General features: G+C 37.5%; 1 protein-coding gene across 3 annotated transcripts in view; it reads left to right on the top strand.

The window, feature by feature from the left end:
* The window catches only part of LOC101108113 (dedicator of cytokinesis protein 11), a 211353-nt gene extending 189771 nt beyond the window's left edge, over positions 1–21582 (top strand). For 2 of the 3 annotated variants that reach the window (XM_027963225.2, XM_027963224.2), the window contains 8 exons: positions 641–763; positions 3523–3636; positions 4164–4310; positions 12256–12466; positions 12840–13030; positions 13457–13557; positions 15030–15168; positions 21112–21582. In XM_027963225.2, coding sequence (XP_027819026.1) covers positions 641–763; positions 3523–3636; positions 4164–4310; positions 12256–12466; positions 12840–13030; positions 13457–13557; positions 15030–15168; positions 21112–21234 — 1149 coding nt within the window. In that variant the 3' untranslated portion in view covers positions 21235–21582. Of the gene's footprint in view, positions 1–640; positions 764–3522; positions 3637–4163; positions 4311–12255; positions 12467–12839; positions 13031–13456; positions 13558–15029; positions 15169–20939; positions 20958–21111 lie in introns of all 3 variants that reach the window. The other variant, XM_042242184.2, reaches the window with a different exon arrangement.
* The last annotated feature ends 1584 nt before the right edge of the window (positions 21583–23166 follow it).

The following is a 23166-nucleotide window of genomic DNA, read 5'->3' as shown; positions in this document are numbered from 1 at the left end:
TGGCATCATCTTTTCATTGTTGAGAACATGAGATGATGGTTGTTTTATAGAAGCTGTTATTATGGCAAAGTCAGAGATCTCTATTGTGAGGTATTATACTATCATTCTCACTGGTTTTAGAACCAACAGTTAGGAAGGAAGCATTGTTGACCAAAATCATATCATTTTAATAAACCCCGATGTCACTAATGCAGCAGCTTGAAAATTGTGAAATTACCTTAAGACTCTATTACCTGTGTGTAAACATAATTTTAGTGGAAAACAAAAATCATGGACCTTTATAGGCTTAGTGGAATTTACCCTGTTAGACATTTAAATATCCTCAGTTTCGAAAACCATATCCCCTTTTAAAAGTACTTCTGAACATGTTACCTTATGTAAGTTTGGTTAACATCTTTATTACATGCTAAACAAAGTAGTAGTTTTCTATTGTCAATCTTACTTTCATACTTTTAAGAATGTGGTTTCAGTTTCTAGTGTTTCAAGCATGTCATTTAGAATATATAGTTACACAACTGTACTCCTGTTCATTTCCTTAAATTTAGTACATTCCGTTTTTTATTCATTTGAAATAGTTCAGTCTATATTTGCACAGAGCTCAAGTATCTCTAATTTTTTATTGCATTTTTTCTCAATGCAGGAAGTTTTGCTGGAATTGCTAGAACAATGTGTGGATGGCTTATGGAAAGCAGAGCGTTATGAAGTAATTTCTGAAATTTCCAAGTTGATCATTCCAATTTATGAGAAACGTCGAGAGTTTGAGGTAAGTAACTGATATGTTTGCACCATTCACCTATATATTTTATTTTGATCTTAAATTACTATCCTTAAAAAATTCTAAAAAGTCCTAAAATTCCAGTCCTACCTTATATTCATTTAAATTTTTTCAAATGAAATTAGGGATGCAATGTTTAAAATATTTAAAATTAACATTATGCCAGTTTTTCTCACAGCAGTTTTATCTAGCAATCTTCCCTTTTCCACTCATGGCAGAGAAAAGTCCATGTTGTCCCTCACATACACAAAAAAAAGTTACTGGATTTCCACGTGGTCAGGGAAGAGATATAGGTGTGAATCACTTTTTTTTCAATTTGATGGTGAGACTAAAGTGCCAGCAGATGACAGTAGTGGAGATAATAAGTTACTCCTTTTATGAGGAGCTTTTCCAGTTTTGTCTGCCACATAAATCTTTGATCAAGGGGAATTACTAAAGAACAGTAGTATAGCTGTTGCTAACAGCACTCAACAGGATTTTTTATATTCAAGAATCTGAGTCTATATCATAATTTTCTACCCCTGCTATGCTGGAAAGCAGTGATTTAGGACTCAAGCCATTTTTAAAAGCAAAGCAGTCTATCCTTAAATATATGTAGCAAGTAGTCTTTCATTGTTGAAGGGTCCCAGAGTGAAAACATACATTTAATGTCATCTGTGTAGTGTTCTAATCTCTTCTACAAATTGGCTCTTATCAAAATCACTTTTTCTTCCTGGGTTCTGGGTCTTCCTACTCTTTGTCCGGCTTTTGCTGTATATGGGGACATGCCTGAAAAATCATAGTACAGCTCAAGTGATTATATTAAAAGGTGAGAGTTAAGTAATTAAATCTATGTTATATAGATGACAAAGGATAGCCTATGAGACAAGACAAGAATTGGCATTGCTCTTTCTGTCAAAGCATTGCCTCCTAAGAACCTTTGTAAAACTGCCAAAGTACCTACTCTCTCTCTTAAGTTGAAGACCAGGTTATTAGAAACCCAGAGAACATTTTGCTACTCACTTGACTAATAGGGAAAAAAGAAAAATTTATCTTCCCTACACATTAAAGGAAACAATATCTTCTATTGGGGAGCTACTCCTATTTCCTTGTAGAGAGGCAAGGGTCTGAATAGATTCTGAAGCATCCTGCACGGGATGAAGTAATTCTTCAGTGTTCTTTATGGGGTGGGCTGAATAGTGTCAGCCACAGCAGCCATAAAGGGAGGAACACTTCCCTAAAATTGACTTCAACTGCAGAAAATAGTATGGAAAGAATGTGAAAAAAAGAACATCTGCTTCCGGTCTGCCCTTTTAGCATTGAAATGAAATTCACCAGCATACAATGAACCGTTTTCTAGTTTGCAGTTCAGTAGCATTTAGCGCAGTCTTAATACTATGCTCCAACCACCTCTCTCTAGTTTCAAAACATTTTTATCATCCCAGGAAAATCTCCGTCTCCTTCAAGGAATCACTCTTCACCCCCTCCCTCACCCCACTGGTGACCACTAATCTGCTTTCCGTCTATGGATTTGCCTGTTCTGGACGTGTCATAGAAAAGATGAATGCAAGATGTGACCTTTTGTGTCTGGCTTCTTTTACTTAGCATAATATTTAGAGGTTCATTCAAGTTGTAACCTATGTCAGAACTTCATTCCTTTTTCATGGTTGAATGATATTCCATGGTATGGCTACACCAAAATTTGTTTGTATGTTTGGGTTGTTTCCACATTTTGGCTGTTACAAACAGCTGTTGTAAACAGTTATGAGTAAGTTTCTGTGTGGGCATGTTTTTGTTTATCTTGGATAAATACCTAAGAGGGGAATTGGTGAGTCACAGAGTAATTCTGTTAACTTTTGAGAAACCATCTAATTGTTGTCCCCTTTACCTTCCCACCAGCACCTCTGATTGGCACTTGTGTTTGGGGCTTCTTCTTAGAACCTAGTGAATGTGGCATCCTAGTGAATGTGAAATGGTGTCACACTGTGGTTTTGCTTTCTATTTCCTTAATGACTCACGATTTTGAACAGCTTTTCATGTCTTTGTTGGCCGTTTTCATATAGTCTCTGGAGAGATGTCTATTCAAGTCCTATGCTCACTTTTAAATTGGGTTGTTTGTCATTGTGTTGTTGAACTATGAGAGTTCCTTATATTTTTTTGGATAAGAAAACATCAGATATGTGATTTGCAAATATTTTCTCCTGTTCTGTATGGTGTCTTTTCACATTTGAGATAATGTTCTTTGCAGAGTACATTCCCTTTTTCTGAGTGTGTAGAAGAATATATGTTTTGGAAGTGTCTGTGAGCTTGTTATAAAAGCATTCCCCACTCAGGCTTTTGCTGTTATTTTTGTGTCTGCATTTTACTTTCCTCTCCTAAAGTGTTTGCATGATTGTTTATTCCCATCTTTCCACCTTAGGGCTCAAGCAAAGCATTTTGCTTCTTTTTCAGTCACAATAATTCAGACATAAGGGAAAAAGTAGTCAATAACACAGTACTTTTAATGTATATGCTACCATTGAGATATGAATGACATGAAGCATGATAATTTAGAATTACAGTGTTATTTGACCATTTTAAGCTCTACCCTCTCACCTAAACTTGTTGAGGCATTTTTTCTGTGACCATGGGAGAAGGGAATACGAATGACCCCACCAAAACCATTTTGAAAAGGAAATGGTGTTGTTTTTTTCCCCTTATGCATTTATTATAGACATTTCATAACTAACCAAAAGATAAAGCTAATTTGTTAATTCTCATATTTTCAGAAACTTACTCAAGTTTATAGAACTCTTCATGGAGCTTACACAAAAATTTTGGAGGTTATGCACACAAAGAAAAGACTTTTGGGCACTTTCTTCCGAGTTGCCTTTTATGGCCAAGTAAGTATACTGTAGTTCATCAAGTTGTTTCCCTTTTTAAACATTCACCTTGAATTATTAGGTTACCATAGCAGCAGCTACTGGTTCTAGGGTTCTGTCTGGGTAAAGCACCTGTCCCAACAGCAGGTGTGACCCTTTTCTCATGTAATGTTCACTTTGGTTTCCATATTTAGTCCATGAGGGCAGAGCACAGCATATAAGATTTGAACGTTTCCTTCAGTTTCAATTTCAGTCAAGCTTCTTAAATGTTTCATTAATACCCAGTACTGAAAGTTTTCAAATATAAATCAGGTATGTGTGCAAGTGATGAAAAATCGAGTGTAAAAACCTTCAGGCCAGTGATATGCTCATATGACTGAGTTTGAACGTTGTCATTTATTTCAGTTACAATATATGCATGTGGCTTTTAGTACCATTGTTTAAAATCTATTTCCAATACATTATTGCTGATTACTTAGTGGATGTTCTGTAAATGCTATATTTGCTCATAATACTTATAAATTATTGTATGTTTAACTTTATAATAGTCTTTTTTTGAAGAAGAGGATGGAAAGGAGTACATCTATAAAGAGCCGAAGCTCACCGGCCTCTCAGAGATTTCCCTGAGACTTGTTAAACTTTATGGTGAAAAATTTGGTACAGAGAATGTCAAAATAATTCAGGATTCAGACAAGGTAACATGCCCTGCATTTTGAAATCATTATTTCTTAGTTCCAGATGTGGCACATTGCTTCTGACTTTTTCCTTTTTTAGCTGGTGGAGGAAAGGCATGGGAAATAGAGTCTTTCCAGATCCTAAAAGAAAGGACAGGGGCTTTGGAATCAGAGAGAAGCATTCAGATCTCCATTCTCTGCCACTTGCTAACTGTGCGACCATGTCAAATTTGCTTAACCTCGCTGTGCCTCATCATTCTTGTTAGTAAAATGAAGTTAATAATAGTGCTTTCCTCATAGAGTTGTTGTTGGGATTAAATTAGTTAATGTATGGAAAATGATTGAGTTCTTGATACATATAAAAGCCTTCAATAACAACATAGAATCTAGCATGCTCAATAAATGTTAGCCATTATTGTTACTGCTATTGTCAATTTCATACTGTATGATTAAAATAATCTTAGGTGGGACATCCCTAGTGGTCCAGTGGGTAAAAGTCTGCCTGCCAATGCAGGAGACACAGGTTCGATCCCTGGTCCACGAGGATTCCACTTCCTGTGGGGAAACTAAACCTGTGCACCACAGCTACCGCACTGGCGCTCTGAATCCCATACACTACAACTAGAGAGTACTCACTGCTCATTGCAACCTGAGAAAGTCCACAAGCCACAGCAAGGATGATAAAGTACAGCCAAAAATAAAAATAAATAAATAAGTGAGATTTAAAAAAAAACTTATGACACACCTTTCACTCTTAAGATAGCCTTAGTTCAGTAGTTATATTTGCAGTGATGTAGGTTTAGGAGAGATGCCTTGATCTAAAGATGATCCATCCCACTAGACCCTGCCAAGGCAAGGATGAGAAAGGTTCCAGCAAGAGAGGCTGTTTCTTAGAAACGCATAGTTCCAGATAGACAGAATTGCGGAAGAGCACAATGGGAATGACTGATTGTCCTTAGTCACCATGGGCATGTTCAGGATGAGAGCTGATTTTTAAGGTAGGAAAGACCTTTAATACAGTGCAAGATCTGCCGGCCCCAGAAATACGTACCGAGTGACTGTGGTGTGCATGGTGCTCTCCAAAACACTTCCAGCATTGCCAGAGTGAAAAGCCCTTGGCCATGGTAAAGACACTTCATTTTCTACCATGAAAATGATCTCTTCACTTTGTAAATTTAGCTACATCTTATGGAGATGATTTTACCTTGAACATATGCCTTGGACGTTTAAAAGTAGGTATACTGACAGGCCCAGAATTCATGAATATTTGGCAAAACCGCTCTGCTTCTTATCAGTTTCCATCTTCTGTGTTGTTTTATTGAATTAAGACCATAGAGAAATTTCTCTTTTGTAGCCAGCAAGTTTTAGGCTTGCTACCACACTACTGCTATTGAATTAAGACCATAGAGAAATTTCTCTTTTGTAGCCAGCAAGTTTTAGGCTTGCTACCACACTACTGATAGTATAAATGGAAAGTTATTAGAAAGCCAGGCTTGCAGAAAAACATGCAGTTTTCTACATTACGCTGCCTCTGAAAACCTGGCCAACAGGCACTAATGAGAAACCACCATCAGGCAGCTGGACTCCTGACCCTCTTTGTAAACACAATATTTCAGTCACTCTTCATAGGCAAGGGAGAAAAGAAGCAGTTGCTACTTTTAAAATCCTTCTTCTTTCTTAGTGTGTGAAGTTAAAAATTTAAAACACTCTTTTACTTGCCAAAGAATAAAATCTGCCTAAGGACACAGTTTAAAGAACCATGGGCAATATTTTCCAGTATTTTAAATGTACATTTCCTGGACCCAATAATTTCACGTTTAAGATTTTATCTTGTAGATGTACACACATAAAGATGTATGTTTAAGATGTTTATTGCTCTTAAGTTTGTATAGCACAAATCTCAAAACAATCTAATGTTCATACGGTTAAAGACATGGTACTGCCTTCACAAAGGATATAACTAAACTACTTAAAATATTTATAAGTTTGGATGTAAACCAATCAAAATATATTCTTTTTTATATAAATTTATTTATTTTAATTGGAGGATAATTACTTGACAGTATTGTGATGGTTATTGCCATACATCAATATGAATCGGCCATAGATGGAATGATACAGAAGTGTTAACCATGGAATCTCAAAGGAGAGAGTCTAGAGTCTTATGGAGAAAAAAAACATTTTTTACTTTTCAAGTGTACTTTTTGAATGTTTTACCATGTACTTAGTTTATTTTTTTTCTTTTTCTTTTTTAGTTTTTTATTTCTTAAATTTTAAAATCTTTAATTCTTACATGCATTCCCAAACATGAACCCCCCTCCCACCTTCCTCCCCATAACATCTTTCTGGGTCATCCCCATGCACCAGCCCCAAGCATGCTGCATCCTGCGTCAGACATAGACTGGCGATTCAATTCACATGATAGTATACATGTTAGAATGTCATTCTCCCACATCATCCCACCCTCTCCCTCTCCCTCTGAGTCCAAAAGTCCGTTATACACATCTGTGTCTCTTTCCCTGTCTTGCATACAGGGTCGTCATTGCCATCTTCCTAAATTCCATATATATGTGTTAGTATACTGTATTGGTGTTTTTCTTTCTGGCTTACTTCACTCTGTATAATCGGCTCCAGTTTCATCCATCTCATCAGAACTGATTCAAATGAATTCTTTTTAACGGCTGAGTAATACTCCATTGTGTATATGTACCACAGCTTTCTTATCCATTCATCTGCTGATGGACATCTAGGTTGTTTCCATGTCCTGGCTATTATAAACAGTGCTGCGATGAACATTGGGGTACATGTGTCTCTTTCAATTCTGGTTTCCTCGGTGTGTATGCCCAGCAGTGGGATTGCTGGGTCACAAGGCAGTTCTACTTGCAATTTTTTAAGGAATCTCCACACTGTTCTCCATAGTGGCTGTACTAGTTTGCATTCCCACCAACAGTGTAGGAGGGTTCCCTTTTCTCCACACCCTCTCCAGCATTTATTGCTTGCAGATTTTTGGATCGCAGCCATTCTGACTGGTGTGAAGTGGTACCTCATTGTGGTTTTGATTTGCATTTCTCTAATAATGAGTGATGTTGAGCATCTTTTCATGTGTTTGTTAGCCATCCGTATGTCTTCTTTGGAGAAATGTCTATTTAGTTCTTTGGCCCATTTTTTGATTGGGTCGTTTATTTTTCTGGAGTTGAGCTGCATAAGTTGCTTGTATATTTTTGAGATTAGTTGTTTGTCAGTTGCTTCATTTGCTATTATTTTCTCCCATTCAGAAGGCTGTCTTTTCACCTTGCTTATATTTTCCTTTGTTGTGCAGAAGCTTTTAATTTTAATTAGATCCCATTTGTTTATTTTTGCTTTTATTTCCAGAATTCTGGGAGGTGGATCATAGAGGATCCTGCTGTGATTTATGTCTGAGAGTGTTTTGCCTATGTTCTCCTCTAGGAGTTTTATAGTTTCTGATCTTACATTTAGATCTTTAATCCATTTTGAGTTTATTTTTGTGTGCGGTGTTAGGAAGTGATCTAGTTTCATTCTTTTACAAGTGGTTGACCAGTTTTCCCAGCACCACTTGTTTATTTTTATAATGTTAAAATCAGTCTTGACCTCTTTTTATTTCTCTTCTATGTTTTTTCTTATTTAGATAATTACCTTCAACTATTTCCTGAGGTTCCTCTGGAGAAATCTAGATATTTAATGGGAAAAAATAAAGAATTTTTGAATATAGGCTTTTTGGCAAAGTTTTAAAAGCTACTAAGAAAGTTTCTATCCCTTGTCACAGCATTGAATACGGTGTTTGCTATGGGTTTTTCACAGTGGCCCTTGATAGGATTGTAGTCATTTCTTTCTATTCCTAACTTGTTGAGTGTTTTCATTTTGAAAGGGTGTTGAATTTTGTTAAATGTGTTTTCTACATTGATTGAGATGATCGTGTGTTTTTTTTTCCTTCATTCTGTTAATGCAGTGTATTTTCCCATGCACTGGATGAAGGATTCTTAACCACTGGACCACCAGGAAAGTCCCCTATGCTAATAATTTTATAATGGGTTAATCTTTTACATCATGGAGAAATAAAAATGAATTGTGTTACTATTTTTATGTTTATACTAGATTTTATAATTACCCATGTATTTATCTTTACTGAAACCTTCATACAGGTTTGAATTACTGTCTGGTGTTCTTTCACTGTGACCAGCAGGACTCCCTGTGGCATTTCATATTGGGCAGGTCTAGTGGCGACAAACTCCTTCAGCTTTCTTTATCTTGGAATGTCTTAATTTTTCCTCACTTTTAAGGACAGTTTTGCCAGATATCAGTTCAGTTCAGTTCAGTCATTCAGTCATGTCCGACTCTTTGCAACCCCATGAACCGTAGCACGCCAAGCCTCCATGTCCATCACCAACTCCCGTAGTTCACCCAAACTCATATCCGTTGAGTTGGTTATGCCATCCAACCATCTCATCCTCGGTCGTCCCCTTCTCCTCCTGCCCTCAATCTTTCCCAGTATCAGGGTCTTTTCCAATGAGTCAGCTCTTCGCATCAGGTAGCCAAGGTACTGGAATTTCAGCTTCAACATCAGTCCTTCCAATGAACACCCAGGTGTGATCTCCTTTAGCATGGACTGATTGGATCTCCTGCAGTCCAAAGGACTCTCAAGAGTCTTCTCAAAAAAAAAAAAAACAAAACAAAACAAAAAAAAAAAACAGTCTTCTCCAACACCACAGTTCAAAAGCATCAATTCTTCGGTGCTCAGCCTTCTTTATAGTCCAACTCTCACATCCATACACAACTACTGGAAAAACCATAGCGCTGACTGGATGGACCTTTGTTGGCAATATCTCTGCTTTTTAATATGGTGTCTAGGTTGGTCATAACTTTCCTTCTAAGGAGTAAGCATCTTTTAATTTCATGGCTGCAATCACCATCTGCAGTGATTTTGGAGCCCCAGAAAAATAAAGTCAGCCACTGTTTCCACTGTTTCCCCATCTATTTGCCATGAAGTGATGGGAACAGATGCCGTGATCTTAGTTTTCTGAATGTGAGCTTTAAGCCAACTTGTTCACTCTCCTATTTCACTTTCATCAAGAGGCTCTTTAGTTCTTCTTCACTTCCTCCCATAAAGGTGGTGTTATCTGCATACCTGAGGTTCTTGATACTTCTGCCAGTCTTGATTCCAGCTTGTGCTTCCTCCAGCCCAGCATTTCTCATGATGTACTCTGCATATAAGTTAAATAAGCAGGGTGACAATATACAGCCTTGATGTACTCCTTTTCCTATTTAGAACCAGTCTGTTGTTCCATGTCCAGTTCTAGCTGTTGCTTCCTAACCTGCATATAGACTTCTCAGGAGGTAGGTCAGGTGCTCTGGTATTCCTATCTCTTTCAGAATTTTCCACAGTTTATTGTGATCCACACAGTCAAAGGCTTTGGCATAGTCAGTTAAGCAGAAATAGATGTTTTTCCGCAACTCTCTCGCTTTTTCGATGATCCAGTGGATGTTGGCAATTTGAACTCTGGTTCCTCTACCTTTTCCAAAAGCAGCTTGAACATCTGGAAGTTCACGATTCCCGTATTGCTGAAGCCTGGCGTGGAGAATTTTAAGCATTACTTTAGTAGCATGTGAGATGAGTGCAACTGTGCTGTAGTTTGAGCATTCTTTGGCACTGCCTTTCTTTGGGATTGGAATGAATACTGACCTTTTCCAGTCCCATGGCTACTGCTGAGTTTTCCAAATTTGCTAACATTGAGTGCAGCACTTTCACAGCATCATCTTTCAGGATTTGAAATAGCTCAACTGGAATTCCATCACCTCTACTAGTTTTGTCAGATACAGGATTCTTGATTAATTTTTTTTTTTTTTTAGCACTTTGAATATAGCAGCCCACTGCCTTCTGGCCTCCTAAGTTTCTGATGGGAAATCTGACAATCTTATTCAAGATCCCTTTTATGTGACATGCTAATTATCTCTTGATTGTTTCAAAATTCTCTCTTTGGCTTTGGCTTTTGACATTTGATTTTAATGTGTCTCACCTTGGGTCTCTTAAAGTTACCCTGCTTGGAGTTTGTTGAGCTTTGTGTCTTTCATCAGATTTGAGTTTCACCCATTATTTCTTCAGATAGTCTCCCTGCCCCTTTCTCTCACTTTTCTTCTTCAAGAACTCCCATAGTGTGTATGTTCACCTGCTGGATAATGTTCCTCAGGTTCCGTAGCCTCTGTCCCTCTTCAGTTTTTTTCCTTTGTGTTCCTTTGATCGATCATTGATCTTATCTTCAAGTTGGCTGACTATTTCTTACACCTGCCGCAATTTACCTTTAAATCCCTCTGATGACTTCATTTCAGTTATTGTATTTTTCAGCTCTGAAAAAATAAGTTTTTTGGTTTCCTTTTAGATTTTCTAGCTGTTTATTGATATTGACATTTTGTTGATGCATAGTTTTCTTGACTTTTTCCACAGCTTCAATTCTTTGATCATGAATACTGTTGTTTTAATTTCTTTTTCTAGGAGATCTGCTATCACTTTTTGTTTCAGTGATAGTTTCTATTGGTTTATTTTTCTTTTTTGAAAGGGCCATACTTTCCTATTTCTTTGTATGCCTTGCAGGTTTTTGTTGTTGTTGTTGTTGGATACTGGACATTTGTATTTAATATTGTGATCTCTCTGGAAATCAGATTCTGTCCCTGTCCCAGAGTTTCTTGGGTTTTATTTTTGTTTTTAAATGATGTAAGCTGTGTCTGGCCCAAGAATCAGCCTGAGGTGTAAATTTGGGGTCTTCTCAAGTCTTTTCTGAGCCTGTGCCTTCCCCTGAGCATGCACAGTGACTTTCTAGTCACCCTCATTTATGCAGTTGCCTTTGAATGGCCTAGTATTAGATGTCTGGCTCCTAAGAGGGATGGAGAGGAAAATGAAGGAGAGAGGAAAGGTGCTGGTCTGTTTAATCCCCTGAAAGTCACTTTAGGCAGAGGGGGATGCCATTGCAACAAAGGATGAGGTGGTATAAAAATGGCCACAGCCTCTTTGACTGTCTCCCTGTGATCAGAAGCAGCAATCAGCAGTCATAGCACAGATTCACAATATTTGGAAGACGGGGTCTTTGTTCATCCTGGCTCCTACAAGCTGTTCTAGGAATATGCACACAGCTGTCTGCCGTAGTACTTGAGGGATGAGATATGGGTTGCTGCCATTGTGCCCAGAGTTAAAATTGAACAAAATCAATATTAAAGCAATTTTCTGTCCAAGTCTTCCCCTGGAAGTTGCAAGTCTTCAACAGACTCCACAGTTCCAAAATTGTACCATTAGATAGGTAATGATGGTGTAACTATTGTCTCTATAAGAACGTAGATGTCTGGTGCTCTGCCATCTTCTGAGAATCCTCTCTGTAATAGGTATTTTTTGAGGTGGAATTCAAATGTGCAGTTAGCCATTTTAGTATATGGGGAACACATGTACAACCGTGGTGCATTCAAGTCAATGTATGGCAAAACCAATACAATATTGTAAAGTAATTAGGCTCCAATTAAAATAAATAAATTTATATTAAAAAATAAATAAAAATTAAAAGAGAAGTTGAATATAACATAAAAGCAAATAAGACTAAGTAAATTTTTTTTAAAATCAAATGATAAAGCAATGCTCAGCATGATCTCTGGTTTGTAAATAAATATATATGCATAGAAAAAAAGATTACAAGGAAATATATGAGAATGTAAATGATGGTCATTGCTGAGTGGTAGCATTGCAGTTTTTTCTGTCTACATTTCTATAATCTCCAAATAAGCTTCTGTAACTTCTTAATAATCAGAAGGAAACAATCCTTGAAGTAAGAGCAAAGACCTCTTCCACGTGTGTATTCATCTCACAGTGTATTCAATAACTGTTCCTCAGTTGATTTCAGAGGTGTTAGTAGCTTACCTGTTCCCCGTTTTCCCTTCTGTTGAATAAAAACAAAACATTCTTACTTTCCAGGTAAATGTCAAAGAGCTTGATCCCAAATATGCTCATATCCAAGTCACTTATGTGAAGCCCTACTTTGATGATAAAGAACTCACAGAAAGAAAAACTGAGTTTGAAAGAAACCATAATATCAACAGATTTGTTTTTGAGGCTCCTTATACATTGTCAGGCAAAAAGCAAGGCTGTATAGAGGAACAGTGCAAACGCCGTACAATCTTGACTAGTAAGTAGGACTTGGCTTAACTTCTTTGTTTGACATGATCTTTTTTGATACATACAAGCAGCAGCTGGTCAGCAGGAAAATGTAATTGAAATTTTAATCGTTTATTGTCCTGCTGTTCAGTCACTCACTTACGCAAACATGCTATGTTATAAACCATTCCTTTGCCATATGTAATTATGTAATTCATGCTTAGTCTGAGTCATCTCAGAGAGAATTTCTCCTTCAGTCCTGAAGTAATAAGGCAGCTATTTGGTCTCTAAGGGATTTTTCCAGAGAAAATATGGGGAGAATTAAGCACAGTTTATTTTTGTTTTAATTTGGTTATTTGATTTGCTGTCTTAAAAACTCATTTGTCAATCTTAATCTTTAATAGCTTCAAACTCATTTCCATATGTGAAGAAGAGGATCGCTATAAACTATGAACAGCAGATTCATTTAAAGCCAATTGATGTTGCCACTGATGAAATAAAAGATAAAACTGCAGAGCTGCAAAAGCTTTGCTCTTCTGCTGACGTGGACATGATTCAGCTCCAACTTAAACTGCAGGGCTGTGTTTCAGTGCAGGTATGTTGGTTGCTAACCATGTATTAAACGTTTCTTGTTCCTCTTGCTTTCATAAGGGACAAGCACTAATTGTAATTGTCTTATATTCTGACTGGGTGCAAAAACCTCTACATTATTTGTTAATTTAATAAAGACATTATGTTCAGCTTCTGTAAATTTTGTGTTATGTCAGAGAGCTTTAACATAAATCCCTCTGACTATAGCCAAACCCTATATTTAGATAGGAGAAATTGTTATGTAACTTGTTAAAATTTTGGCAGATGATTTGCTTTAGTTAATCTTTTTCAATAAATTTGTAGTAAGAATAGTAAATATATTTCTCAGGTATGGATTTTTGTATATTGTATTCTTTTTAAAAAGAGAAATGAAAAAATTACTTTTTAATTACATCCTAACAACTCTCATTTTTCTCCTTTTGTAATTTAGGTAAATGCAGGTCCGTTAGCATATGCAAGGGCTTTCTTAAATGACAGTCAAGCTAGCAAGTATCCGCCCAAAAAAGTAAATGAGTTGAAAGACATGTTTAGGTAAGTGCTTTGTAGTTTTCAGATCAGACCTCTAATTTTTTTTTCACTCCATTGTCGTCTTAAGTGAAATAAAAATATTCACCAAATAATGTCCCTCTAAAAAGAAATTATCGGTTCCCTTTTATAACGTTTAAGTTACCTTCTAATGGTATTTTAGGTAGTGAGGAAATGTGTGATTTCTTTCTTGCTGCAGAACTGAAACAGTCTCCTAGTGACCCAAGGCGTTAAATATGGCAACCACTTCATTGCTCTGGATATTGTGACACAAACAGAAGCCTACATTCGTTACATGATTTCCTCCTTTGCCTGGTTGACCTCATGTCACAGCTTTTCCAGACCATTCAGGCTAGGAAGGGTTGGATAGGTTTGCTTCTATCCTGTATCCTTAGTTCCACGTGGATTCTGCTATTCTAGGGCATACGATAATCTTCTTTGGACTGAGCATCCCTCTAAGCCAAGGCATGTCTGAATGGTTATGCAGTAGAAAAAATCTGTTTCTTATATAAAAGAACTTAGATTCAGAATAAGAGAGATAGATAATTTAAACAGACTGAGTAGAAAGATAATTTCCACTCATTTGCTCCTGACTTATTTCATTTACTTTTCCAATCTCTGTATTATCAGCTGTTTCAGGTTACAGAGTAACCACTATTCATTCCCTTGTAGCTCAGTCGGTAAAGAATCTGCCTGTAGTGCAGGAGACCTGGGTTCGATCCCTGGGTTGTGAAGATCCCCTGGAGAAGGAAATGGCAACCCACTCCAGTATCCTTGCCTGCAAAATCTCATGGACAGAGAAGCCTGGTGGGCTGTAGTCCACAGGGTTACAAAGAGTCAGGCATGACTGAGCGACTAACACTTACTTACTTACTTAGTACTCATTCATTCAATGTTTATTAATGCCTGGCATGTACAAAAAGATTCTACTCTTTGCTGTGACAGGGATACAACACAAATGGTCAGTGAGGTACTTTGTCCCCTAAGATTTGCACTCTAATTATGGACATGAAACATAAACATATGAAATAATGATAAAAAAGTTTTTATGGTAAGTCATAACCTCTCTGTCACCACTCTTACCAGCCCAGGGCAGATACTTCATGCCTATAAGCACCCAGCACTGTACTGGGTACATAGCCCCAAATAAATTATTTTTTAATAACTGACATTATCTATAGATGTTAGTTAATGTAAGTGCAAGCATAGCTGATATCATATCAAGTGACTGAGCAGGCAGCCTTCCCAGAGGGTATATATTTCAAGCCAGGCTTTGAAGGAGGTAAGAAACCAGAAGACAAAGATAGAAAAGGAAAGATATTTCAGACTTAGGAGATGGCATTAGCAAAAACACAGTGAGAAAATATAGGATTCTAATCTTCCTTTTAGGCAAGCCGTGGTTAAAGTAAATATTAAATTGTCAGTGAGACTTTTGAGTAATAAATAACAAAAACTTTATCTTTGATCTTCATCTATAGGAAGTTCATCCAAGCATGCAGCATTGCACTGGAACTAAATGAGCGGTTAATTAAAGAGGATCAGATTGAATACCATGAAGGGCTCAAGTCAAATTTCAGAGACATGGTGAAAGAATTGTCTGACATTATTCATGAACAGGCAAGTATTAGGGTGATTGAAAATGAAAACATGATCTGGGGTCCCTAAAGTGTTACTTAGCAAACCTACTAGTTTGAAATAGTATTACCTTGAAATTACTTAGTCTGTTATTTTAAAATTTGTTCTTATATTCTTTACCCATATAAATGATATAATACAAATCAGATTTGAAGCAATCACTGACAATTGCTTTAACAGTTGTTTCAGATGTTGAACTGTTTTGTTCTTTGTGCCACAGTGCCATTAGAAGTGAATAGTTGTGCAAGTGTAAATTAATCTACTGTGAACGTGGCTAAGGTCTTTCAAGAAGGATCCTATAGAAGTGCTAGATCCCTAAATGAATATTCCTGTCTTAGATGTAGGAAACTGGATACAGTTGGCTTTCCATATTTGCAGCTTCCACATCGTTGGATTCAACCAACTGCAGATCAAAAATATTTGAAGAAAAATTTCCAGAAAGTTCCGAAAAAGCAAAACTTGAATTTCTTGTACATAGGCAGCTATTTATATAGCATTTACATTTATTAACTATTATAAATAATCTAGAGATGATTTTAAAGTACAGGGGAGGATATGCATGAGTTATATTCAAATACTGTGTAATTTTATATAAAGGACTTGAGCATCCTCAGTTTAATAACCATGGGAGAAGGGGGGCAGTGGTCCTGGAACTAATCCCCTGAGGATACCTAGGGACAACTGTAGTATCATTTAGGTGAGATCCTGAGTGAGTTCCAAAATTGAGGAATTGTCTTAATATCCATATAGCCTGCAAAACTCTTTTAATAACACCCAGCATTTTAGTATTTGACTGTTAATGTCAATTATAGCTAACTTAGTAAAACAAAATCTGAAACATTGAAGCAAAGATCTGCTCACCACTGACAGCCAAATTATGTCATAATTAAGTAGTTAAGACTTTTATAGATCTACTTACCTTAAAACCAGAGTACTCCTGAATTATCCTGGTAAATGTCATTCCTATATTAGGCTCCTGAAATCTGTGTTTACAACCACTGTATACATGGATTGTCACACAACTATTTGAACATCTTCACCACAAATGTAAAAGCCATGGCCTGATGGTCTCGTCCCTCAGTGCCTGAGCCCTATTGAGCTTACATAATGTCTCTTTGCTTTCCTTAAGAAGGAAAACGGCCAATAAGATCAATATTTGCTTCAGAAACTCTTCAGACTTTCAAATTCAGACCCCTTTAAAGAAACAAGGATCACTGCAACCGTTTAGAGAACACATTCTTATTGCTGGTTCCAGAAAGGAGAACCTCCTATGTCTTGGTGTGAACATTTCACTGCTTGCCTGAAGACACTCCCCTGGGTGAGACCGTCACATGGAGGGTGTACTTACAAATGGACTGACTGCGATTAGTGCCAAAGGACTGCAGTGTAATGGTGGGGAGGGGCAGAAGAGAGATTTCAGGGAAAGCAAGAGCTAGTTGACTCTCTCTGCTATAGGAGCTAATTGAGTATCTCTCCTCTAGCTAGAAGAGCTAGCTATCTCTCTTATGGTATCTTGTATGCTTTCTGTTAGAAAGGACTATGGGAAATCTATTACAGTTAGTCCAAAGTTGCACTGCGTGACCAGGAGTCCAATTCTCTGACCATGGTCATCTTCTCAGCATGGAGAAGCCAGGCAGCTAGACTCTCATCATCCCATCTTTCAGTGAGTGAGTCATCCCAGTCTCCTCTCCTGTTCTCGTGACAGGGACTCTCGCCGGCCTGAGGAGTCTGGACTCCGTGATCTGTTTCCTCTTTTTGTCATCTTGACTTCTGTTAGCCCACTTAGGCGTGAGTGTAAACCGTCCCAAGGCATACCTTTGCTGCTCAGTTTTCCGAGGTCCTTTTTTGTCTCCTTGCCAAAGCAGTCCGGTGATCAGGACTAGGCAGGCAGGGAATCATTCCACTTCCTTTATTGTCTGTAGCTCAGGTTCAGCCCCTGAGTACAGTGGGGACATGCCTCTCTTCACCCTCACTCTTCTGGGGTATGTTGAAGTGTTAGTCATTCAGTCATGTCTGACCCTTTGTGACCCCATGGACTGTAGCTCACCAGGCTCTTTTGTCTGTGGAATTCTCCAGGCAAGAATACTGGAGTGGGTTGCCGTTTCCTTCTCCAGGGGGTCTTCTGAACCCAGGGATCAAACTCAGGTCTCCTGCATTGTAGGTGAATTCTGTACCATCTGAGCCATCTGGGGAATACTTTAATCAAATAGGCTACCTAATTTGTTCCTAGAAACTGTCCAGTTTACGTGTTCTGTTCTCCATTGTCCATAGGAAAAAACAGCAGAACTCCTTCTTTACAAAAATATAAAACAATTATAGCATTTTAAGCCAATATGTATTACAGTTATAGGGGCTTCCCTGGTGGCTCAGATGGTAAAGCATCTGCCTGCAGTGTGGGAGACCTGGCTTCGATCCCAGGGTCAGGAAGATCCCCTGGAGAAGGAAATGGCAATGCACTCCAGTACTCTTGCCTGGAAAATTCCATAGATAGAGGAGCCCGGTAGGCTACAGTCCATGGGATTGCAAAGAGTCTGACATGACTGATCAACTTCACTGGTATATTACAGTTAGAGAATTTGCATGCAACTGTATCACCTAGCCTTGAATTCTAAATTATTCAAATTGAAAGCAAATTATTCAATTTACTGCTATTATGATGATCATGATATTTAGAGCAGTCATTCTCTATAGTTCTTGTTTCCTTGCTAAAAAACAAAATTGAACTGATGTTCAGTTACTCAGTCATGTCTGACTCTTTGCAACCCCATGGACTGCAATGCAGCAGGCTTCCCTGTCCTTCAACACCTCCCAGAGTTTGCTCAAACTCAGATCCATTGATTTGGTGATTACACCCAACAAATCTTATCCTCTGTTGTCCCTTTCTCCTCCTACCTTCAGTCTTTCCCAGCATCAGTATTTTCCAGTTAGTCAGGTCTTCACATCAAGTGGCCAAAGTATTGGAGCTTCAGCTTCAGAATCAGTCTTTCCAATGAATATTCAGGGGTGATTTCCTTTATAATTAACTGGTTTGATCTGCTTGCAGTCCAAGGGACTCTCAAGAGTCTTCTCCAACACCACAGTTTGAAAGAATCCATTCTTCGGCATTCAGCCTTCTTTATGGTCCAACTCTCACATCTGTACATGACTACTGGAAAAACCATAGCTTTTACTAGATGGACCTTTGTCCGCAAAGTAATGTCTCTGCTTTTTATTCAGAGTCAGCTGAGTCAGTTTTAAAGATGTTGGCTTTATTCAGTGATTCATGAGTCTAGCAGCATCCCATCTGGCAGAAAGAAAGAAGCTTTGAAGAGCCATAGAAAATGGAAGCCTTTTACAGGTAGAAGGAGTCAGGTCAAGGAAGTTATTCTAAAAGAGACCTGATTGTTTCAGGCAAGGTCACCTTCCTCTGGGGCACAGCAAGTGTCTGTCCAGTGAAGTACCTCACTAGTGCTGACCAGGAAATTTCAAACTTGAATGTAATGCATGTACTTTATTGACTAGTTAAGATCGCCAGTCCAGGTTCGATGCAGGATACAAGATGCTTGGGGCTGGTGCACTGGGATGACCCAGAGGGATGGTATAGGGAGGGAGATGGAAGGGGAGTTCAGGATGGGGAACACATGTACACCCATGGCAGATTCATGTTGATGTATGGCAAAGCCAATACAATATTATAAAGTAATTCACCTCCAATTAAAATAAATAAATTTAAACTAAAAAAAAAAAAAAGATTACCTGCCTGGAAAAGACTGAAACTGCAGTTAGGTTGATATTAATTCTCAGGTGATGTAGGTTTAGCACAAGTGACTCCATTTTGGGCCTCTTGTCTCTGTCTCTCTCTCTTTTTTAAATTTATTTGGCTGCACCATGTCTTAGCTGTGGCATGTGGGATCCAGCTCCCCGAGCAAAGATTGAACCCAGGCTCCCTGCACTGGGAGCGTGGAGTCCCATCTTCTGGACCACAAGGGGAGTCCCTTGTCTCTTTTTTAACACCCTGAAATTTGGGTTTTATGAATCTGCTGTCATATTTCCCACCTGTCTTTCTCATTTAATTTCTATAAACCATGGCTACTATATTTAGTTCTAGAGACCAAATTTTAGACCCTTGATATTATATATTCTCCTATATTTTAAATTCTTCTATATTCTATATTATATATTGATAGGTAACCAAGAAAAGTCTTACTTTCTATTGGTTTATATTTATGAAATCTGTATTGTCATGATGTATCCTATTTAGGTGTACCTTGGTTTGGGAAAATGTTGACATTTTAGTGAATTTTTGTAAATCAGTATTTCCAATATTTCCATATAAAAGAGAGCTTTTTTTTTTAGTCATACACTTTGAGATATATTATTTCCCAAAGGAAAATATAATACAAAATAAGATAAAATATAGCTGTGTACTGAAATGTGAGTTATTTGTTTAGCTCCATAAATGATGACTTGACAAAAAGATATGGCCTTGGTATTCCTTGGCCCTTTTCAGTGTTATCTGTTACACTATACCAAAATATGAAGTTCTTTCTCTTATAAGAGGAAATTTTTCTATTACGGGTTTTATATAAGACATGATTTTCAGCAGCACAAATGATATGACCCATTTCTGCCACCAGAAGCCAATTTGCAGGCTTAATACTGAAGTTTCAAAGCTAACTTGAGAACCTAGTATTGAAAGCTTGAAACCTAACTTGGGACTGTACAGTAAAGAGGTTGGATGTGATATGTATGTTTTTCTTCTATCTAATCCATGCATGAGATATCAGTTGATTTTGATCACACAAAATGGATAATTTTTAAAACATCTATACTAAATTAAGAGATACTTACTCCTTGGAAGGAAAGTTATGACCAACCTAGATAGTATATTGAAAAGCAGAGATATTACTTTGCCAACAAAGGTCCGTCTAGTCAAGGCTATGGTTTTTCCAGTGATCATGTATGGATGTGAGTTGGACTGTGAAGAAAGCTGAGCTCCGAAGAATTGATGCTTTTGAACTGTGGTGTTGGAGAAGACTCTTGAGAGTCCCTTGGACTGCAAGGAGATCCAGCCAGTCCATGCTAAAGGAGATCAGTCCTGGATGTTCATTGGAAGGACTGATGCTAAAGCTGAAACTCCAATACTTTGGCCACCTCACGCAAAGAGTTGACCCATTGGAAAAGACTCTGATGCTGGGAGGGATTGGGGGCAGGAGGAAAAGGGGACGACCGAGGATGAGATGGCTGGATGGCATCACGGACTCAATGGACATGAGTTTGAGTGAACTCTGGGAGTTGGTGATGGACAGGGAGGCCTGGTGTGCTGTGATTCATGGGGTCGCACAGAGTCAGACACGACTGAGTAACTGAACTGAACTGAATATGATTATATGTATATATTTATGAAGTTCTTCATTTCTAAGAAAAATCTTTTACATCAATTAATTTACGTAATTATGGTATACATTTGAAAATTTGACTTATTTTCTCTTCACTTAAAATTATTTACAAATTCTCCAGGGAAAGGGCATGGGTATCAGGATATTTGAAAAGCCCCCCAGTGAACTTTAGAACCATTCTTAGAAGATGATCTATAAACTCATATCAAGAAGTTCATTGTTTAGGCTCTTGTTATGACCATCTGTTAAAAAAATTTTTTAAAGACTGTGTTACCTCTAAGTTTCTGTTGAATTTTGCATTTTACAACCTTTCATTTTTCTTAATGAGTAACCAGATCTTTTCTGCTCTTTTGATATGCTGCCTTTGTAATACAGCTTTGAAGATTTGAGTCGGTAATGTTTTTTTTTTGCTCTTTCTGCTTTATATCATTTTAAATAGCTAAGTGTCAGTGATAAATTGGAATATGCCTGTGATTTCATATACACATACTTTTTTTGGCCATGGCTATTTTGGTTCGTGATAAACATGCCATTTCTTTCATTTTAGATAATACAAGAAGACCCGATGCACTCTCCCTGGATGAGCAACACTTTACATGTATTTTGTGCAATTAGTGGTACATCGAGTGATCGAAGTTATGGTTCTCCAAGATACACTGCTGAAATATGAGGACATGCAGATGTCAAGTGACAACAAGACTGAACTTCTCAGGAATATTTGGAGCTGTGCAAATGTTAAAAATTTAAAGATTTGTTATACACGGAGTGTTTCCTCCTGACACCAAAACTTTCATGCTTTCATACAGGGTGCTTACATATTTGTAAATATTTAAGCAACTTGAAAGTGCCTGGAAAATTGCACCACTGTGCTTAGTTTGTACTTTTTTAGGTAAATCTATATACTGAGAAGTAGAGCTCAAAAACTTTCATTCGATTTGCTTAACTGTCGCTTACAATATTAATGGTACTGTGTAAAATTGTATAATGGAACACAATAAAAGGTAAAACTTCTTTGTAATTAGAAGTAAAGGAAATAATACTTTGAACTTAGCATTTTTCCTGACAGGAAGCTAAATTCATTATCATACTAATCCTTGGAGAATAAATTGATAAAATTTTCACAAAACATGGATACTTCCAGCTGAGGAGATAACTTGAAACCTTGCCTTCCAGTGGTCTAGACTGGGCTAAAGGAAACATATGCATTATGTGAAAAGGAAATTTTCACAAAGAAAGGGTATATATAGAAATACCAGGCTTCCCAATCCTTCAAGTTTTGATCCAATGATGCTAGGTATTCCAGTCAGTGGTCTCTCTAACATACTAGGCAAGGGATTCCTCTGTGGCTTAGGTTTGCCTAGCAAGCAGCCTTTGTTGCCAAAGCTTCATCAGCTGAGGCTGTCCATAAAGCTAAACAAACATGTCTGAGATTTGCAGTTACTTCAGAGTTTTAGCAGCAGAATCTGAGGGTAGGGATTTTGTAATGATGATTTTCTTCAGTTTACAAAGTTAATAAGGATTTTGATAGAACTTGATGATCACAGCATTTCTTGGGTCAGTATACATAACCACCACATATTTAGCAGCTGCTGGCTAAGGATTACATCTCTAACTATGAAGAAACCTCAGATTAACTAAATAATTCAGGAGAAACCAAGATGTGAAGGACATTTTTAGCTTAAACTATCCATAAAATTTTGGCTGCCTTTCATGTAAACATTAAGTCCTAGATTTATTTTTCATATGTAGTTTAGCCTATCTTATAGACATTTTTAAAAAACCCAGAAAACAGACACTGAAATATAAGTGGATTGCATGGAGCTTTGGCTTTTTAAATACTCTGTGATCAAGTAAATCTTAGAGCTTCTTATGCACCTGGCTTGGGCATATTTCTTTACATGTCATTTTTAAGCATTCAGGGGAGCATGAAATTACCTATAAAAGATTAATTTTGTATTTTAATAAGGGATTCAGAAATTCCAGAGGCAGTCGGTAATTCCTTAATATCTTGAAGTCACGTGAAGAGTTAATTTCACCTTTAAAACTATTATATGTAGTACATATATGTAAAAAAAACCTGTCACCCAGAGAGAGTGCTGCCTTCTGAGAATGAGGTGTCTTGGGGAAACTTGAGTGCTCTTTTGTCAATGACCAGTCCCTATCCTATCCCCCAGTATATACTATGCCCTGTGGGTCATTTTAAAAAGTGTAACAAATGACCCCTGCCCTCAAGGAAGTTGCAGTCTAGTTGAGGAGGCAAGATAGACATGAAATTAAATAATATAAGAATTAACAATAATAAGATAAGGTGTCTCTGAGGACTGCCAAATGAATGACACTGTCCATAACTCATATCATATTCAAGGAATGAGAAGCTGCTGTGAATGTTAATGTTCAGGGATGACTTCATGAAAAGTAAGCCTTGAACAGACTTTCAAAGATGAGAAGCTAATCTAGGCAGGAAGACCATCACACTCAAAGTTGTAGAAAGATTTTGTACCAGTTTTGTTCAAGGGAGTAAATGCTAAATCTAGAAAGACAATTTAGACCTGGATATTGGAAGGCCTTGAATACCAGGATAATAGTATTTTGACTTTAATCA

Source organism: Ovis aries, chromosome X (genome assembly GCF_016772045.2).
Source record: "Ovis aries strain OAR_USU_Benz2616 breed Rambouillet chromosome X, ARS-UI_Ramb_v3.0, whole genome shotgun sequence".
NCBI lineage: Eukaryota > Metazoa > Chordata > Mammalia > Artiodactyla > Bovidae > Ovis > Ovis aries.
Note: the sequence above shows the minus strand (reverse complement) of the source record. Positions and strands in the feature narration are given on the sequence as shown.